The following is an 18,090-nucleotide window of genomic DNA, read 5'->3' as shown; positions in this document are numbered from 1 at the left end:
CAATAGAAACGGCGCTGGGTGAACTCATATTTTATGTTAAATGTGGGGGGTCCAAATGAAGAGTTATGAAATGTGAGGGGGACACGTCCCCTTCACATTCAATCGTGGCGACGCCCATGCCGCTATTTCATTGGCTGCAACAGAGCAATGGTCATCAGTGGTGCCAGTCAGGTAGCCTCACGCGAAAGCAGAGGTCCATGTGCTGTGGTGCTGAAAGCGGCAACGCATCTGGCTCGTAATGGCCCGAAACTGTATAAATTTTGCCATTCTGAATTTGACCACTGTTCTACCTTATCAGCTTAAGAGACAACAATGCCATTGCCACCAAAAAAGAAACGGGACATTAGAAGTTATTTCACCACCGCGACAGTAAGTATAGTGCGCCCAGAAGTTTGATATTTAGCTGTGTCACGCAACACAATTATTGCAGCGTTCAGTGAAGGCTTAGCTCAGTGTTATATTTCCTCCTCCCCTCCCGTGTCTTTTTGGAGTGCTAGTTTTAACTGTCTGTAATAGCCAACAGAATAAGGCCCTGGCAGATACATGCAATAAACACGGGAAGTCATGGAAAGTCATGGAAAGATGCTGATAGCTCCCGTTTTAATTAGTTAGTTAGTGCTAGTGTAGCCTGGTGGCTATAAAGCTTGCCAGTTGTTGTCGCTAATTAATGAAAACTCTGTGCATGAAATTAGACAACAGAAGACAGATGCAAGCCTTGTGCAGGTTAAGAATCTGTGCTTTTGTCACTATAGTTTTCTTTTTGTCCAGTTTGAACTCAGTCATAGCATAATTTCTTTTCACCTGAGCTAAATACATCATGGCAACATGTAGGCTATATTCCAGTCCTCATGTTTGTTAAAAATGGGTTCATTAATCTTTTTCATGAACATTTTGTTTGATTACATAGGACACAAAGAAGTGTAGTGCCAACCAGGAGGAGGTTTCGACAGAGGAAGCAGAACCTACAGGTGGTCAGGTGAGGTGTAAAGTTAAGAACAGGCATAAGTAGGTCAGCAATGACACTGAATGTGATATATGTTGAATAGGGTAGCCAAAAGTTAATTCACATTGGTCTGAAATAAATAGAGCTCTGAGACACAGCTCCCAAGATATGTCTACTAATTATATGTTCTTTTTCACATAGGATGTTCATACATCCAGTGAAGGGGCAGGACAGATAGAAGGAGAGGTGGCTGGAGCTTCAGTGCTCCAGGTGAGGTTTTGGTTCTCTGATGCGACATGGAATATACAACCCCGATTCCAAAAAAGTTGGGACAAAGTACAAATTGTAAATAAAAACGGAATGCAATAATGTGGAAGTTTCAAAATTCCATATTTTATTCAGAATAGAACATAGATGACATATCAAATGTTTAAACTGAGAAAATGTATCATTTAAAGAGAAAAATTAGGTGATTTTAAATTTCATGACAACAACACATCTCAAAAAAGTTGGGACAAGGCCATGTTTACCACTGTGAGACATCCCCTTTTCTCTTTACAACAGTCTGTAAACATCTGGGGACTGAGGAGACAAGTTGCTCAAGTTTAGGGATAGGAATGTTAACCCATTCTTGTCTAATATAGGATTCTAGTTGCTCAACTGTCTTAGGTCTTTTTTGTCATATCTTCCGTTTTATGATGCGCCAAATGTTTTCTATGGGTGAAAGATCTGGACTGCAGGCTGGCCAGTTCAGTACCCGGACCCTTCTTCTACACAGCCATGATGCTGTAATTGATGCAGTATGTGGTTTGGCATTGTCATGTTGGAAAATGCAAGGTCTTCCCTGAAAGAGACGTCGTCTGGATGGGAGCATATGTTGCTCTAGAACCTGGATATACCTTTCAGCATTGATGGTGTCTTTCCAGATGTGTAAGCTGCCCATGCCACATGCACTAATGCAACCCCATACCATCAGAGATGCAGGCTTCTGAACTGAGCGCCGATAACAACTTGGGTCGTCCTTCTCCTCTTTAGTCCGAATGACACGGCGTCCCTGATTTCCATAAAGAACTTCAAATTTTGATTCGTCTGACCACAGAACAGTTTTCCACTTTGCCACAGTCCATTTTAAATGAGCCTTGGCCCAGAGAAGATGTCTGTGCTTCTGGATCATGTTTAGATACGGCTTCTTCTTTGAACTATAGAGTTTAAGCTGGCAACGGCGGATGGCACGGTGAATTGTGTTCACAGATAATGTTCTCTGGAAATATTCCTGAGCCCATTTTGTGATTTCCAATACAGACGCATGCCTGTATGTGATGCAGTGCCGTCTAAGGGCCCGAAGATCATGGGCACCCAGTATAATTTTAAGCCTTGACCCTTACGCACAGAGATTCTTCCAGGTTCTCTGAATCTTTTGATGATATTATGCACTGTAGATGATGATATGTTCAAACTCTTTGCAATTTTATACTGTCAAACTCCTTTCTGATATTGCTCCACTATTTGTCGGCGCAGAATTAGGGGGATTGGTGATCCTCTTCCCATCTTTACTTCTGAGAGCCGCTGCCACTCCAAGATGCTCTTTTTATACCCAGTCATGTTAATGACCTATTGCCAATTGACCTAATGAGTTGCAGTTTGGTCCTCCAGCTGTTCCTTTTTTGTACCTTTAACTTTTCCAGCCTCTTATTGCCCCTGTCCCAACATTTTTGAGATGTGTTGCTGTCATGAAATTTCAAATGAGCAAATATTTGGCATGAAATTTCAAAATGTCTCACTTTCGATATTTGATATGTTGTCTATGTTCTATTGTGAATACAATATCAGTTTTTGAGATTTGTAAATTATTGCATTCCGTTTTTATTTACAATTTGTACTTTGTCACAACTTTTTTGGAATCGGGGTTGTATACTAACAAATTATCTTAGTAAACATATGTTATTTTGCCAGTTACTTTGAACTCAGTCATGAAATAATTTCTTTTCTATAGCCTGAGCTAAATACATAATGACAACATGTAGGCTATATTCCAGTCCTCATGTTTGTTAAAAATAGGTTCATGAATCTTTTTCATGAACATTTTGTTTGATTATATAGGACACAAAGAAGTGTAGTGCCAACCAGGGGGAGGTTTCAACAGAGGAAGCAGAACCTACAGGTGGTCAGGTGAGGTGTAAAGTTAAGAACAGGCATAAGTAGGTCAGCAATGACACTGAAAAGGAATAAGTAAAGTGTTCTTGAACTGTTCCGCTGAGTATGAGCGTGGTTGTGTACACGTGATGTATGATCAAGTTATGGGTGGATGGGGGGGAGTAAGTTGTAATGTCCCTACCAAAGCTTAGACCAAACCTACGCCCTTGCACATAGAGACAAACAACCATTCACGCCTACAGTCAATTTAGAGCCACCAATTAGCCTAACCTGCATGTCTTTGGACTGTGGGGGAAACCCACACAGACACAGGGAGAACATGCAAACTCCACACAGAACGGCCCCTGCCAGCAACTGGGCTCAAACCCAGAACCTTCTTGCTGTGAGGTGACAGTGCTAACCGCTACACCACTGTGCCGCCAAAAAAGATATCATTATTCTGAAAAAATAATGCCCAATTGTTGTCTTTACCATTACCCTATAGAGTAACGGTAAAGACAACACTGGGTAATGACTGGGTAAAGACATCTCATGGCATTTTTGAGTCACTGAGTGCAGAAAAACAGATCAACAAATCATGCATTTATTATCCCATCCTAACTTGCTACTTGGCGAACTAAACATTTTCACCATGCAGCATCAATATCTTTATCATTTGGGGGTAACGGCAAAGACAGTTAATTTCCCTGACATCTAGAAATATCATATTTACGCCCAAAACCGCTGAAGCAAAGACCCACAATAAAAAGTGAAGGTATAGAGGTACGTAATACTTCAGAAAGAAAAGTGAAAATAAAATTCAAAACAAAGGAATTATTTTCATTCAAATGTCACTAATCCTCATTTAGACACATGGCAGTAATGACATTTTGGAATATTTACTGTAGGCTAAATAAAATTTTGCAAATGCAGACGAGTTGTCTCAACAATTAAAAAAAAACAACCCTGCTCTGTTAAATTATTTCTTAAAATAAATGTACAATAGAGGGTCAGGATTAATGGTTTTAGAGAAAAAAAAAAACCCTTCAAGTTTAAAACTGAATTTGTCACATTTTCTGACAATGGCCTGGGTGTGAAGGGGGTGGGGGAGGGGTGGCATCCATTAACAGGAAGAAAAATTTCAAATTAGCAATGAGTCGCATTATTGGTTGCATTTGAAGCAATAAATTTTACATCCAATCACAGTTAACAAATCAGACAGTGCAAGGCAATTTAGTGAAATCCCCGCAGTTGTGGTCTTGACCGGCCTTGAAATAAAATCTTGAGTCCTCTACAGTATGTCCAAGACCAAGACAAGACCAAGTAAAAATACGGTAGATTCCGAGACGAAACTGAGACCTTCAAAAAGTGTTAACTAGTCTTGAGTCCTGCAACATGAGGTTTAACCCCTGCTATGGACTCAAATTATGATTCTAGAGTCCATGATTCGTGAAATAAAGTATTCACCGAGTTGATGCACTTGTGTCCCGTGACTACGCCACGACTAAATGCCATGTGCTACTGAAATCTGAAATACCTCTGTAGCTAGTGTTTGCGAACACTTCCTGTCTTACCGAATGCTCTGCTGCATGAACGTGTCTGGGTCTCGGGCAGTGAGCGTGGTAATGATGGTGCCAGCCGCCATGCCCTCTTCAAATCGCACCATTTTGGGGTTCTCTGGGAAAACAGGTGCCTCATTGACATCCCTTACGGAGACGGTGACACCGGCTGTGTACTGGAGAGATGACTGGATCCCGTCAGCCAGAGGAGCCTGATTAGTGACGACTACTGTTAACATGAATGCTCGATTCATCTCAAAGTCTACCGGCTAGAGAGGGAGAGAGAGACAGAGAGAGAGAGAGAGAGAGAGAGAGAGAGAGAAAACAAGATCAACTGTGAGCTGCTGCTCACTTATGTATCCCCCTGCTCTCACTTATATCAGAATGCAAGCAATCGAAGGAATAGGACACTTACAGTGGTGCTTGAAAGTTTGTGAACCCTTTAGAATTTTCTATATTTCTGCATAAATATGACCTAAACCATCATCAGATTTTCACACAAGTCCTAAAGTAGATAAAGAGAACCCAGTTAAACAAATGAGACAAAAAATATTGTACTTGGTCATTTATTTATTGAGGAAAATGATCCAATATTACATATCTGTGAGTGGCAAAAGTATGTGAACCTCTAGGATTAGCAGTTAATTTGAAGGTGAAATTAGAGTCAGGTGTTTTTAATCAATGGGATGACAATCAGGTGTGAGTGGGCACCCTGTTTTATTTAAAGAACAGGGATCTATCAAAGTCTGATCTTCACAACACATGTTTGTGGAAGTGTATCATGGCATGAACAAACGAGATTTCTGAGGACCTCAGAAAAAGCGTTGTTGATGCTCATCAGGCTGGTAAAGGCTACAAAACCATCTCTAAAGAGTTTGGACTCCACCAATCCACAATCAGACAGATTGTGTACAAATGGAGGAAATTCAAGACCATTGTTAGCCTCCCCAGGAGTGGTCAACCAATAAAGATCATTCCAAGAGCAAGGCGTGTAATAGTCACCAAGGTCACAAAGGACCCCAGGATAACTTCTAAGCAACTGAAGGCCTCTCTCACATTGGCTAATGTTAATGTTCATGAGTCCACCATCAGGAGAACACTGAACAACAATGTTGTGCATGGCAGGGTTGCAAGGAGAAAGCCACTGCTCTCCAAAACGAGATTGCTGCTCATCTGCAGTTTGCTAAAGATCACATGGACAAGCCAGAAGGCTATTGGAAAATGTTTTGTGGATGGATGAGACCAAAATAGAACTCTTTGGTTTAAATGAGAAGCGTTATGTTTGGAGAAAGGAAAACATTGCATTCCAGCATAAGAACCTTATCCCATCTGTGAAACATGGTGGTGGTAGTATCATGGTTTGGGCCTGTTTTGCTGCATCTGGGCCACGACGGCTTACCATCATTGATGGAACAATGAATTCTGAATTATACCAGTGAATTCTAAAGGAAAATGTCAGGACATCTGTCCATGAACTGAATCTCAAGAGAAGGTGGGTCATGCAGCAAGACAATGACCCAAAGCACACAAGTCATTCTACCAAAGAATGGTTAAAGAAGAATAAATTTAATGTTTTGGAACGGCCAAGTCAAAGTCCTGACCTTAATCCAATTGAAATGTTGTGGAAGGACCTGAAGCAAGCAGTTCATGTGAGGAAACCCACCAACATCCCAGAGTTGAAGCTGTTCTGTACGGAGGAACGGGCTAAAATTCCTCCAAGCCGGTGTGCAGGACTGATCAACAGTTACCAGAAATATTTAGTTGCAGTTATTGCTGCACAAGGGGGTCACACCAGATACTGAAAGCAAAGGTTCACATACTTTTGCCACTCACAGATATGTAATATTGGATCATTTTCCTCAATAAATAAATTACCAAGTATAATATTTTTGTCTCATTTGCTTAACTGGGTTCTCTTTATCTACTTTTAGGACTTGTGTGAAAATCTGATTATGTTTTAGGTCATATTTCTGCAGAAATATAGAAAATTCTAAGGGGTTCACAAACTTTCAAGCACCACTGTATTATGAATTTTGACTTCAAAAAATAATTAACCCTGAAACAAGTAAGTAAAGAGCAGTGTCTCTAGCCAGGGATTTCAAATAGCATCCTGCTAAACTGTCATTTTGAAATAGCATCTTGTTTCTTGAAATAGCATCAAAATCCACCTTTTATGTTTCATAAATACATTCAATCGGTAAACAGGAAGTTGATGTGCGACAGACCTGAAAATGGTATACATGGTATAGAACCCTAAGCTGAAGCTCGGTACCAAATATCAAGCAGTTGTGATTTATAGTTGCTGAGAAAAGTGTTACGAAATTGTTATAAATCCACGCTATACAGTATGTTTTGCCAATACATTCAGTCGGTAAACAGGAAGTTGATGTGTGACAGACCTGAAAATGGTATACACCGTATAGAACCCCAAGCTGAAGCTCGGTACCAAATATCAAGCAGTTGTGATTTGTAGTTGCTGAGAAAAGTGTTACGACAATGTTATAAATCCACGCTATATGTTTTGCCAATACAGTCAGTCGGTAAACAGGAAGTTGATGTGCGACAGACCTGAAAATGGTAGACATGGTATAGAACCCCAAGCTGAAGCTCGGTACCAAATATCAAGCAGTTCTGATTTGTGGCTATGATTTGTGGTTGCTGAGAAAAAGGGTGTTTTGGACAGACGGAAATACGGATGGACAGAGGTAAAAAAAAAAAACAGCATACTCCCCCTCCTTTGGAGTGAGGATATTAAAAAAAAAAAAACTAAACATTTTCTCACTTCCAGAGGTAAGTAGTGTGTTAATTAAACATCACACACTCAGGCATCGCTGTTCTATCTGTGTGAAAACCTGAAGTCACACATGCAGTGACATTTATGTTTTAAACCTTTCTCACACACAGTGCTCTCGCATTCTGATTACATAGCCTAAGAGAGCACCTACACCCAACACACACACACACACACACACGAAACTAATGAGCCTGATACAGCTGTGCACAGACCTGTTACTTACTGAGCACTAATGAGAACAGCAAGGCCAATTTAAACCTTTCACTGTTATTTGTTTCACACTTTTCTTGAAAAAAAAAGTGTTGAAGCTTTCGGACTGTTTCATTTTTATCATCAAACTACATCGAGGAGTGCAGATGAAGAGAGAGCTGTGTGTATTTCTGTGTGTACCTTCACCACAGTGAGCATGCCATCGTTGTTCTCCGGATTTGTCCGGATGGTGAAGTGGCGTCCGTTGTCGCCACCGACTACACGGTACACGGCGTTCCAGTTGGGCGTTCGAGGCTCGTCCTTATCAACCACGGAGAGGTTCGCTACCACCACATTCACACTGTTCTCCATCACCTCCCCGGAGAACTGCACAGGGAACATGTGTGTGTATAAGAGAGGGAGAGAGAGGCAGCGATAGAATAAACAATTACAATTTGAAAGAGTCAAAGTCCCTCCCATGCCAGGACCTGGTCTTCACAGGCAGTCTTCCATCCCAGTACTAACCAGGCCCTAAAGGCGGCACCGATCTCCACTTCTATAACCCTCGGCCTCTCGCCTATTATACAGCTAGGGTTACGGTGGGGTGGGGGGCTGGTCGTAGCCCTCTGGTAACCATGAAAGTCTGACTCCCAACTCGCATCTGTATTGCAGCATGCCTTGCCAGATGGCAGTGGGTACCATTTTTATGATGGTCTTTTGGTATGACCCGACCGTGAGTAGACCTCACAATCTCCCGATCAAGAGGCGGACAATCTAACCACAAGCCCAACTCGTGGTGATTTGAGAGAGCGACAGAAAGAAATAAAGCAGTATGTCGAGAGATAGATCAATATCAAGAGATTATCCAGATGAAATTCTTTCTACACTATATGACAAAAGTATTTGGACACCTGACCATCACACCTCCATGTGGGCTTTCTCCAAAGTGGGAAAAACGAGCGCTGTACCATTACGAGTTCCCGTTACTGGAACTAATAGGCCCAGACCTGTTCCCTGTTCCCAAAGTGAGCTCCATGATCATGACATGATCTGCCAAAGCTGAAGAGGAATAACTTCAGCATCCTACACCTGAATCTCTCTCAGTGAACTCTTTTTTGGGATGGAACCCTGACCCAACTGCACCTCGGACCTCCTCACCCAACATTAAAGCTAGATGGCCTTTCGATTTCATAAAATCGGTGAAATTTAGTTCCCTCTGAAATTTGGTCATCGTGATATATGTTTATTTCTGTAATATCTCACAAAAAAACAGGCCATTATGTGGCTGGGAAGTTATTTAATTTGAACAGATTCCCAAGCAAATAATGTGCATGAAATTGCTTGCTTCGTGCAGTTAATCAGACAGAGGAAGTCCATGTGTGTGCGCATGCGCAGGTTTACCTTTGAGCGTGCACTGACAGTTCCATCATTCTGTCGCTAAACGAACAGCTGATCACACCGAGGTGCTCGCTAAGCGCCGATATTTATTAGTTTGGTCCTGCATTTCCGTTCCTTCGTCTTTTCTTCTCGCTTTCTGTTACTGTAGTCGGTCTTTCACGTTTCATTTGCACACTCACGTCCTCCATTTTTCTCTCCTGTTTCAAATTTGTATCCTACAAAGAAATCTCACTACGTGATGCATGGCATAGTATCTTGAATTGGGTCATGGTGAAGCAGGAAAAAATAGCGGAGAATTTAGGGCCATGTGGCCTTAAATTCATTAATTGTTCTATTTTTAAAAAAAAAGAAAGAATAAAATTGGATGTCTGTGATTCAAATTCAGTATCTTTCGGTTCACTAAACAAAAATAATTGGGTGTCGGGGAAAATTCTTTTCATGACCTACACTTGAAAAATCTGAAAGGCAGTACAGCTTTAATGTCTAGTTTCACGAATGCTCTTGTGGCTGGATGAACACAAATCCTCACAGCCACACCCCAAAATCTAGCAGAAATCCTTCCCAGAAGTTAACAGCAAAGGTGAACTAAATTTGGAATGGGATTTTCAACACATACCGGTACATATGAGTGTCATGGTCAGGTGTCCACATACACTCACTGGCCACTTTAATAGGAACCTGTTGTTGTTGAGTCTAAGATTCCTGTTCTTGGCTGCAGGACTGGAACCCAATGTGTTCTTCTGCTGTCGCATGCTGAGATGCTTTTCTGCTCACCACGGTTGTAAAGAGTGATTAAATGAGTTACTATATCCTTCCTGGCCAAAAAGCTCGAACCACCTTGAATCTAGCCATGTTCCTCTGACCTCTCTTATCAACAAGGCGTTTGTTTCCACCCACAGAACTGTCCCTCACTCACTCGATGATGTTTTTTTTTGTTTTGCACCATTCTGTGTATAGAGACTGTTGTGTGTGAAAACCCCCCAGGAGATCAGCAGTTTCTGAAATACTCAAACCAGTCCATCTGACTCAAACCAACACCCATGCCACAGTGAAAGAAAGTCACACTTCACAGTGAAATCACAATGTTTCCCATTCTGATGTTTGAACATTGCGAACATTAAGCTCACTGAAGCTCTTGATTTGTATCTGCACGATTTGATGCATCAAACAGAAGGTGCTCTGAATAAAGTGGCCGGTGAGTGTATGGAAGGAGTCTCCAATTTCAGCATTTTGAAATAATCAGAGGTAAAGCTGTACATTTTTAATATTCCACCATAGGAAAGCCTTCAGGACTTGCTTCAAGTTCAGTTTCAAATTTGGATTTGCTGTATCTGGTAATATACAGTGGTGCTTGAAAGTTTGTGAACCCCTTAGAATTTTCTATATTTCTGCAGATATATGACCTAAAACATCATCAGATTTTCACACAAGTCCTAAAAGTAGATAAAGAGAACCCAGTTAAGCAAATGAGACAAAAATATTATACTTGGTCATTTATTTATTGAGGAAAATTATCCAATATTACATATCTGTGAGTGGCAAAAGTATGTGAACCTTTGCTTTCAGTATCTGGTGTGACCCCCTTGTGCAGCAATAACTGCAACTAAACGTTTCCGGTAACTGTTGATCAGTCCTGCACACCGGCTTGGAGGAATTTTAGCCCATTCCTCCGTACAGGACAGCTTCAACTCTGGGATGTTGGTGGGTTTCCTCACATGAACTGCTCGCTTCAGGTCCTTCCACAACATTTCGATTGGATTAAGGTCAGGACTTTGACTTGGCCATTCCAAAACATTAAATTTATTCTTCTTTAACCATTCTTTGGTAGAATGACTTGTGTGCTTTGGGTCATTGTCTTGCTGCATGACCCACCTTCTCTTGAGATTCAGTTCATGGACAGATGTTCTGACATTTTCCTTTAGAATTTGCTGGTATAATTCAGAATTCATTGTTCCATCAATGATGGCAAGCCGTCCTGGCCCAGATGCAGCAAAACAGGCCCAAACCATGATACTACCACCACCATGTTTCACAGATGGGATAAGGTTCTTATGCTGGAATGCAGTGTTTTCCTTTCTCCAAACATAACGCTTCTCATTTAAACCAAAGAGTTCTATTTTGGTCTCATCCATCCACAAAACATTTTCCTTCTGGCTTGTCCATGTGATCTTTAGCAAACTGCAGACGAGCAGCAATCTCGTTTTGGAGAGCAGTGGCTTTCTCCTTGCAACCCTGCCATGCACAACATTGTTGTTCAGTGTTATCCTGATGGTGGACTCATGAACATTAACATTAGCCAATGTGAATGAGGCCTTCAGTTGCTTAGAAGTTATCCTGAGGTCCTTTGTGACCTTGGTGACTATTACACGCCTTGCTCTTGGAGTGATCTTTGTTGGTCGACCACTCCTGGGGAGGGTAACAATGGTCTTGAATTTCCTCCATTTGTACACAATCTGTCTGATTGTGGATTGGTGGAGTCCAAACTCTTTAGAGATGGTTTTGTAACCTTTTCCAGCCTGATGAGCATCAACAATGCTTTTTCTGAGGTCCTCAGAAAACTCCTTTGTGGAAGTGCCATGATACACTTCCACAAACATGTGTTGTGAAGATCAGACTTTGATAGATCCCTGTTCTTTAAATAAAACAGGGTGCCCACTCACACCTGATTGTCATCCCATTGATTGAAAACACCTGACTCTAATTTCACCTTCAAATTAACTGCTAATCCTAGAGGTTCACATACTTTTGCCACTCACAGATATGTAATATTGGATCATTTTCCTCAATAAATAAATGACCAAGTATAATATTTTTGTCTCATTTGCTTAACTGGGTTCTCTTTATCTACTTTAGGACTTGTGTGAAAATCTGATGATGCTTTAGGTCATATTTATGCAGAAATATAGAAAATTCTAAAGGGTTCACAAACTTTCAAGCACCACTGTAATAACCTGCATTTTTTTTTATCTTATTTATTTTGTCAGGAAAGACAACAAATTCAACTTTTGGCAAGTTGCTGTGGTATATTAAATTCAATTCAACTTTATTGGAATAGAAAAAAAACCCAAGAATTTGCAAACAATAGTTACCATAATTATTGGTGTAAGGTGTGTGAGGCTGTTGAAATAGTATAAACTTTCATCTCAACAGCCACCAAGGTCATATTCCAATTTTTTTTTCTGTTAGAACAAGAGAGATATGCAAATATACACTGCAGCTAAATACTCTAAATACACTATACTTATTTACATGCGACTCTATGCATACTTACGCTAATACAAACACTGAGCCGATAACTCATCATAACATTATTTTAGGCCATAGAAAAAGAAATGCTTATTGTTGGTTTAAAATAAAATATTATTTTAATCAGGCTTGTAGTACTCAAGTCCGACCCGTGCCCTAATTTTAAGGACTTGTGACTTGACTTGGACTTGAGCACTGATGACTCGGACTTGTGCATTAACTGCATTCGGACTCGTAAATTGGAGACGAGGACTCGGATTTTTTCTTTATTTTTTGTAACATGCCATAATAATTTGGCATAAGATACAGTTGTGGTCAGAAGTTTAAATACAGTGACACGAATGCCATCTTGGATCTGAATGTCATGGCAATATTTGGGCTTTCAGTAATTTCTTTGAACTGTTCTTTTTCTGTGGCAGAATGATTGTACAGCATACATCTTTAATTAAAAAAAAACACTAGAATTTGGTGCGCAAGTTTTAATTTTCTTTGGGTTTTCTGAAATCACCACAGGGTCAAAATTATACATACTGGGTCAAACATTTACTTACACTCACTTAGATTATTAATCCAGAGGTGCTGAAACTTCCAAAATGTCTCTTATCTTGCCAAGGCCAAGGTCTCTTAACTTCCTGTTAGTGATCATGATTGACTACAGCTGGTAGTTTCTCTGTGCCTTCATAAAAAGGGTTTGTTTACAGCACTCATTGGATTGACCAACACACAGTAAAATGGGAAAGTCCAAGGAGCTCAGTGCAGATCTGAGAAAGAGGATCGCAGATACACACAACTCTGGAATGTCTCTTGGAGCCATTTCTAAACAACTGCAAATTCCATGATCAGTTCAAACAATTGTATGCAAGTTATTGTGAGGTGTAGTCACTTTGCCAAGCCACTTTGCTTCAAGAAAACCCAAACTGTCACCCTGAGCTGAAAGGATATTGGTTCGGATGGTCAGGAATAACCTGGGAACCACCATGTCACAGCCCTGACATGAACTGGAAGCTGATGGATCACTGTCTACAGTTCAGATCACCATGGACTAAGAGGCTGCTATCCAAGAAATAACCCCCTGCTCCAAAATTGACACCTTCAAGCTTAACTAAAGTTTGAAGCTGACCACACGGACAAAGAAAAAGCCTTCTGGAGGAAAGCTGTGTGGTCAGATGAGACAAAGATTGAGTTGTTTGGCCACAATGACCACCATGTACAGAGGTGTACCAGCTGATGGTGGTGGTGGTAGGATCATCATGCTCTGGGGCTGTTTTGCTGCCAGTGGAACTGGTTCATTGCACAAAGTGGATGGAATAATGAAGAAGGAGGACTACCTCAGAATTCTTCAGCATAAACCATCAGAAACTTGAACACGACTTGGGACTTGGGAGTTACAACAGGACAATGAACCCAAACATGCATCAGAGCTGGTTGTGGAGGATAAAGCAGGCTAACATTAAGCTTAATACAAGTCCTGACTTCAACCCTGTTGAAAATATATGGACCGTGCTTATAAGTCGAGTCCATGCCAAGAAAAAAAAAAAGGAACAAAAAATTAATTGAACTCAACCAACTCTACCATGAAGAGTCGTGAAATATCCAATCAGAATTCTGCCAGAAGCTTGTTCATGGTAAACAAAAATGTTTGGTCAAGGTGAATCTTGCAAAGAGACATTTTACACAAATATTAGGTGTGCTGTATGTATATTTTTGATCCTGTATGTACAATTTTGACCCTGTGTTGATTTTCAGAAAACCCAAAGTAAATGAAAACTTGTGTACCAAATTCTAGTGTTTTTTTAAATTAAAACTGTATGCTGTACAATCATTCTGCCACAGAAAAAGAACGGTTCAAAGAAATTACTGAAAGCCCAAATATTGCCATGACATTCATATCCAAGATGACATTCATGTCACTGTATGTGAACTTCTGACCACAACTGTAGTTATATCTACATTAATTATTGTACCAATTTCATGCATGAGTCTCATACTTATGTGCCTTGGCTCGTGCATCAGATAGACTTTTGGGCGCTTTGGACAGCGTGCCCACCAAGCGGACTCTCGCGTGCGTACCGTAAACGACTCACACCTGCGCAGGATTAAGGCGCAATCAGTGCGCCTATATAAAAACTGCGAAAATACACTTACTTTGCGAAGTATTGACTTGCATTGCTGATACATTACCGAGCCTTATTTCCTTGTTTGGTTTCCTGATCCCTGATTTCCTGTTTCTTGTCTTTGATTCTGCCGAGTCTATGATAGCCTGTTTGTGCCTCGCTCGACCTATCACCCGTTTCACCATTTTACAATTTTGCCTGCCATTCCGGATTGTTTACCGTCTTCACTTGTATTAATAAACACACCTTCTGCACTTCCATCTGTCTCCCAACCATCTCTGACAGAATACTTCACACTCTCTGACAAAGAGAAGCACATTCACCTGTTCATACGTCATGTTCAGGACCAAACTAATGTTAAGGGCACTGAAACAGCCACCGTTAAATGGTTCAGTTGGAGTCTTGTTCTCGGACTCGACTCGGATCAATAGTGGACTCGACTCAAAATTGTTTTAATGACTTGGACTTGACTCAGACTTGAATACTGGGGACTCGAGACTGGACTCAGACTTGAGGTTTAGTGACTCGACTAAACACTGTTTTTAAGGCTGATTTAAATAATGGAAGTGATCCTAAGTTTTTGATTCTTGTAGGAATTCCCTCCTTCCCAGAATTTGGAGATGGAAAATTTACCATCATTTGCCTTGGCAGGTGGACGACCAATCCAATATTCCCCTGAGCTGAAAATCTGGTGTTGTAAGAATGTTGTTCGTTAACCATCCTGAGCAGATTTCTAAACGTTTTAGGAACTAGGGAGTTATATATTATTTACAATTTTATACGCCAGTCGAATACAGATGTACTGAATTTGAAAATATTCTTAAAAGTTAAGATTCCAAGGATATTATTATATAAAGGAGCAGCATGTTCCCTTGGACTGGCAAAGAAAATATTTCTAATACACTTATTTTGTATTGTTGAAATCCTCGTTAGGTTGGATTTATAGGATAGGTACTACCCCATGCCAAAATACCGTAAGATAAATCTGGGTAAATTACAGAATAATAACCATCTGTTAAAGTATTCAGATTAACATAATATCTTAGTTTACATATGATTCCTATAATTTTGGATATTTTGCAATGGACGACTTTAATTTGTTGCTTTTAGCTTAACTATTTGTCAATATAAACTCCTAAATACTTGATATAATCCTTTTCTTGAATCCTTTTGTTATACAAATATTAACAAATTTTTTTCGTGGTGAATTACTGTAAATATAACATTCGTTTTCTTGAAATTAATAGCCAATTTATTAGCAGCGCAATCCTTAATAAAGTAACTAGCTTAAATTCTTTGTTAACAACACTTTCTATGACAGAAGGATCAGTATGCGAATAAAAAATGTGTCAAAAATTTGAATTTCAATTTTGAGATGCATTGGGAAGGTCATTTATGTATAGAAAAAAAAAGGGGGGGTCCAAGAGTACGACCCTGTGGAACACCATAATTGATTAGCAAGAGGTTAGACCTGATGTCACCCAACTTTACAAACTATTGTCTGTTTGCAGGCTTGTAGTCCAACTCGTGCCCTAATTTTAAGGACTCGTGGCTTGACTTGGACTTGAACACTGATGACTCGGACTCGTACATTAACTGCATTTGGACTTGTAAATTGGAGACGAGGACTCTGATATTTTGCCTTATATTTTTGTAACATGCCATAATAATTTGGCATAAGATATTTATGTCTACATGAATTTTTATACTAATTTTGTCCAAGAGAATGCACATTCACCTGTTCATATGTCATGTTCAGGAACAAACTAACGTTAATGGCGCCAAAATGCCTGGAGCAAATGCCCCTAGGATTGTCCGCTTTGCTTCAACAGACTTCTCGTGCAGTGGGAAAAAAAATGCACTGCTGTGTGTTTTGAACTATCGAGGAGACAACGGGGACAACCTCGAACTTCAATCGTCATTTGGCAAGACTCCACCCAGAGAAGGAATTGACATGCTTTGTTCATTGCTCTGTTGATAGTGGGCTGGGCTGGGCTGGGCTTGCTTGCTGAGCGATGAACTAGCTAGTGTTAACCCTCTCTCATGTTATTCGCCCTGTTGAGCAGGAACGTCATTTCTTGAATGACTTGGACTTGACTCGGACTTGAACACTGGGGACTCGAGACTGGACTCGGAGTCGAGGTTTCGTGACTCGACTACAACAGTGACTGCTCGTATAAGAGAAATAAAACACTTCTCAGTGCACTGCTATAGGAAAATAACCAACTTCAGGAACAATAACAAATAATCACATCAACCATCATGGATTATTTTTCTCTGGGTCACTTATATTCCTTACTTAGTACATTTCCAAAAATGTTGCTCCTCAGAACTACTCCTGGGGACTGAGTTCAGTGTCCAAACTAATAATCACATCATCAGTTTTTCATTGGCTAATCAGACACATGGTACACCACCATTCTTGCTGGAGCAGTTGAAGGTTAGACGCCTTGCTCAAGGACACGTAAGCCAGTCCTGCTGGTCCAGAGAATCAAACCAGCAACCTTTTGGTCCCAAAGCTGGTTCTCTAACCATTAGACCATGGCTTCCCCTTACCACCTCTGATAAGGAAACACTGTTGTCCAACCTTTCAAGGACAAACCAAAGAAAGCTTAAAATTTCTGGATCTGATTTATTTTTTTGGACGAATGTATGTATATATTATTTTAAAAAGCATTTTTTTAATGATGTTTAAAAGGAAGACATTTGTCCTGTTTTGCTGCATGTGCCCATTTTCTGGTGAAGTGTTTGTGTGTATTGCTGTTTGCCTTTGGCTGTGCGCGCTAACTAATTATGGCTGATGGTTCACTGTGACACCGTGTGACAGCTCTGAGTCCAATAAGAGAAACCCAACACACTTTAGTGCAGAGTTTCTCTGTTAGAAAAGTTCAATAAAGTTTAACAAAGCTGACAAAGTGCTTTCAGTGACACAACACAAATAATGGAACGAAATAGCAGAAAATAGAAGAAGCACAACTCTAAACTTTATGTCGTAAAGTACTGTACATATCGGCAGGTCCGAAACTCTGAGTCCATGATGCGAGCTGCGTATTTCATCATTTATCAAAAACTAATACAATTCTGTCAAAAAAAGAGAAAACTTCTGAAAAAGAGGAGTCCATTATTCCTTACAGAGGAGTGGATCTGCCAAAATGAGACAAATAATGGCATGATGCAATGAAATAATGAAATGAAATGATGAAACAGTAATAAGGTAAATAGACATGCACTGCCACTCACGATAAACTGTTTTTGGCTAAGTGATGCTAACGCTGCTTGATGAATGTCATTAATGGCATACTACTGTATATATAGACTACCGTTCAAAAGTTTGGGGTCACTTTGAAATGTCCTTATTTTTGAAAGAAAAGCACTGTTCTTTTCAATGAAGATCACTTTAAACTAATCAGAAATCCACTCTATACATTGCTAATGTGCTAAATGACTATTCTAGCTGCAAATGTCTGGTTTTTGGTGCAATATCTCCATAGGTGTATAGAGGCCCATTTCCAGCAACTCTCACTCCAGTGTTCTAATGGTACAATGTGTTTGCTCATTGCCTCAGAAGGCTAATGGATGATTAGAAAACCCTTGTACAATCATGTTAGCACAGCTGAAAACAGTTTAGCTCTTTAGAGAAGCTATAAAACTGACCTTCCTTTGAGCAGATTGAGTTTCTGAAGCATCACATTTGTGGGGTCGATTAAATGCTCA

The 18,090-nt window shown here is 40.2% G+C and overlaps 1 protein-coding gene across 1 annotated transcript in view; it reads right to left on the bottom strand.

The window, feature by feature from the left end:
- LOC132897219 (cadherin-4-like) overlaps positions 1-18,090 on the bottom strand; it is a gene marked incomplete at its 5' end in the record, with an annotated part of 970,760 nt that overhangs the window by 54,920 nt on the left and 897,750 nt on the right. Inside the window, 2 exons of the mRNA XM_060938690.1 lie at positions 4,651-4,904; positions 7,820-8,005. Of these exons, the coding sequence (XP_060794673.1) occupies positions 4,651-4,904; positions 7,820-8,005 (440 nt within the window). The remainder of the gene's footprint in view (positions 1-4,650; positions 4,905-7,819; positions 8,006-18,090) is intronic.

The sequence above is a fragment of the Neoarius graeffei genome, chromosome 13 (assembly GCF_027579695.1).
Source record: "Neoarius graeffei isolate fNeoGra1 chromosome 13, fNeoGra1.pri, whole genome shotgun sequence".
NCBI lineage: Eukaryota > Metazoa > Chordata > Actinopteri > Siluriformes > Ariidae > Neoarius > Neoarius graeffei.
This window is presented reverse-complemented; position numbering and strand designations above follow the sequence as displayed.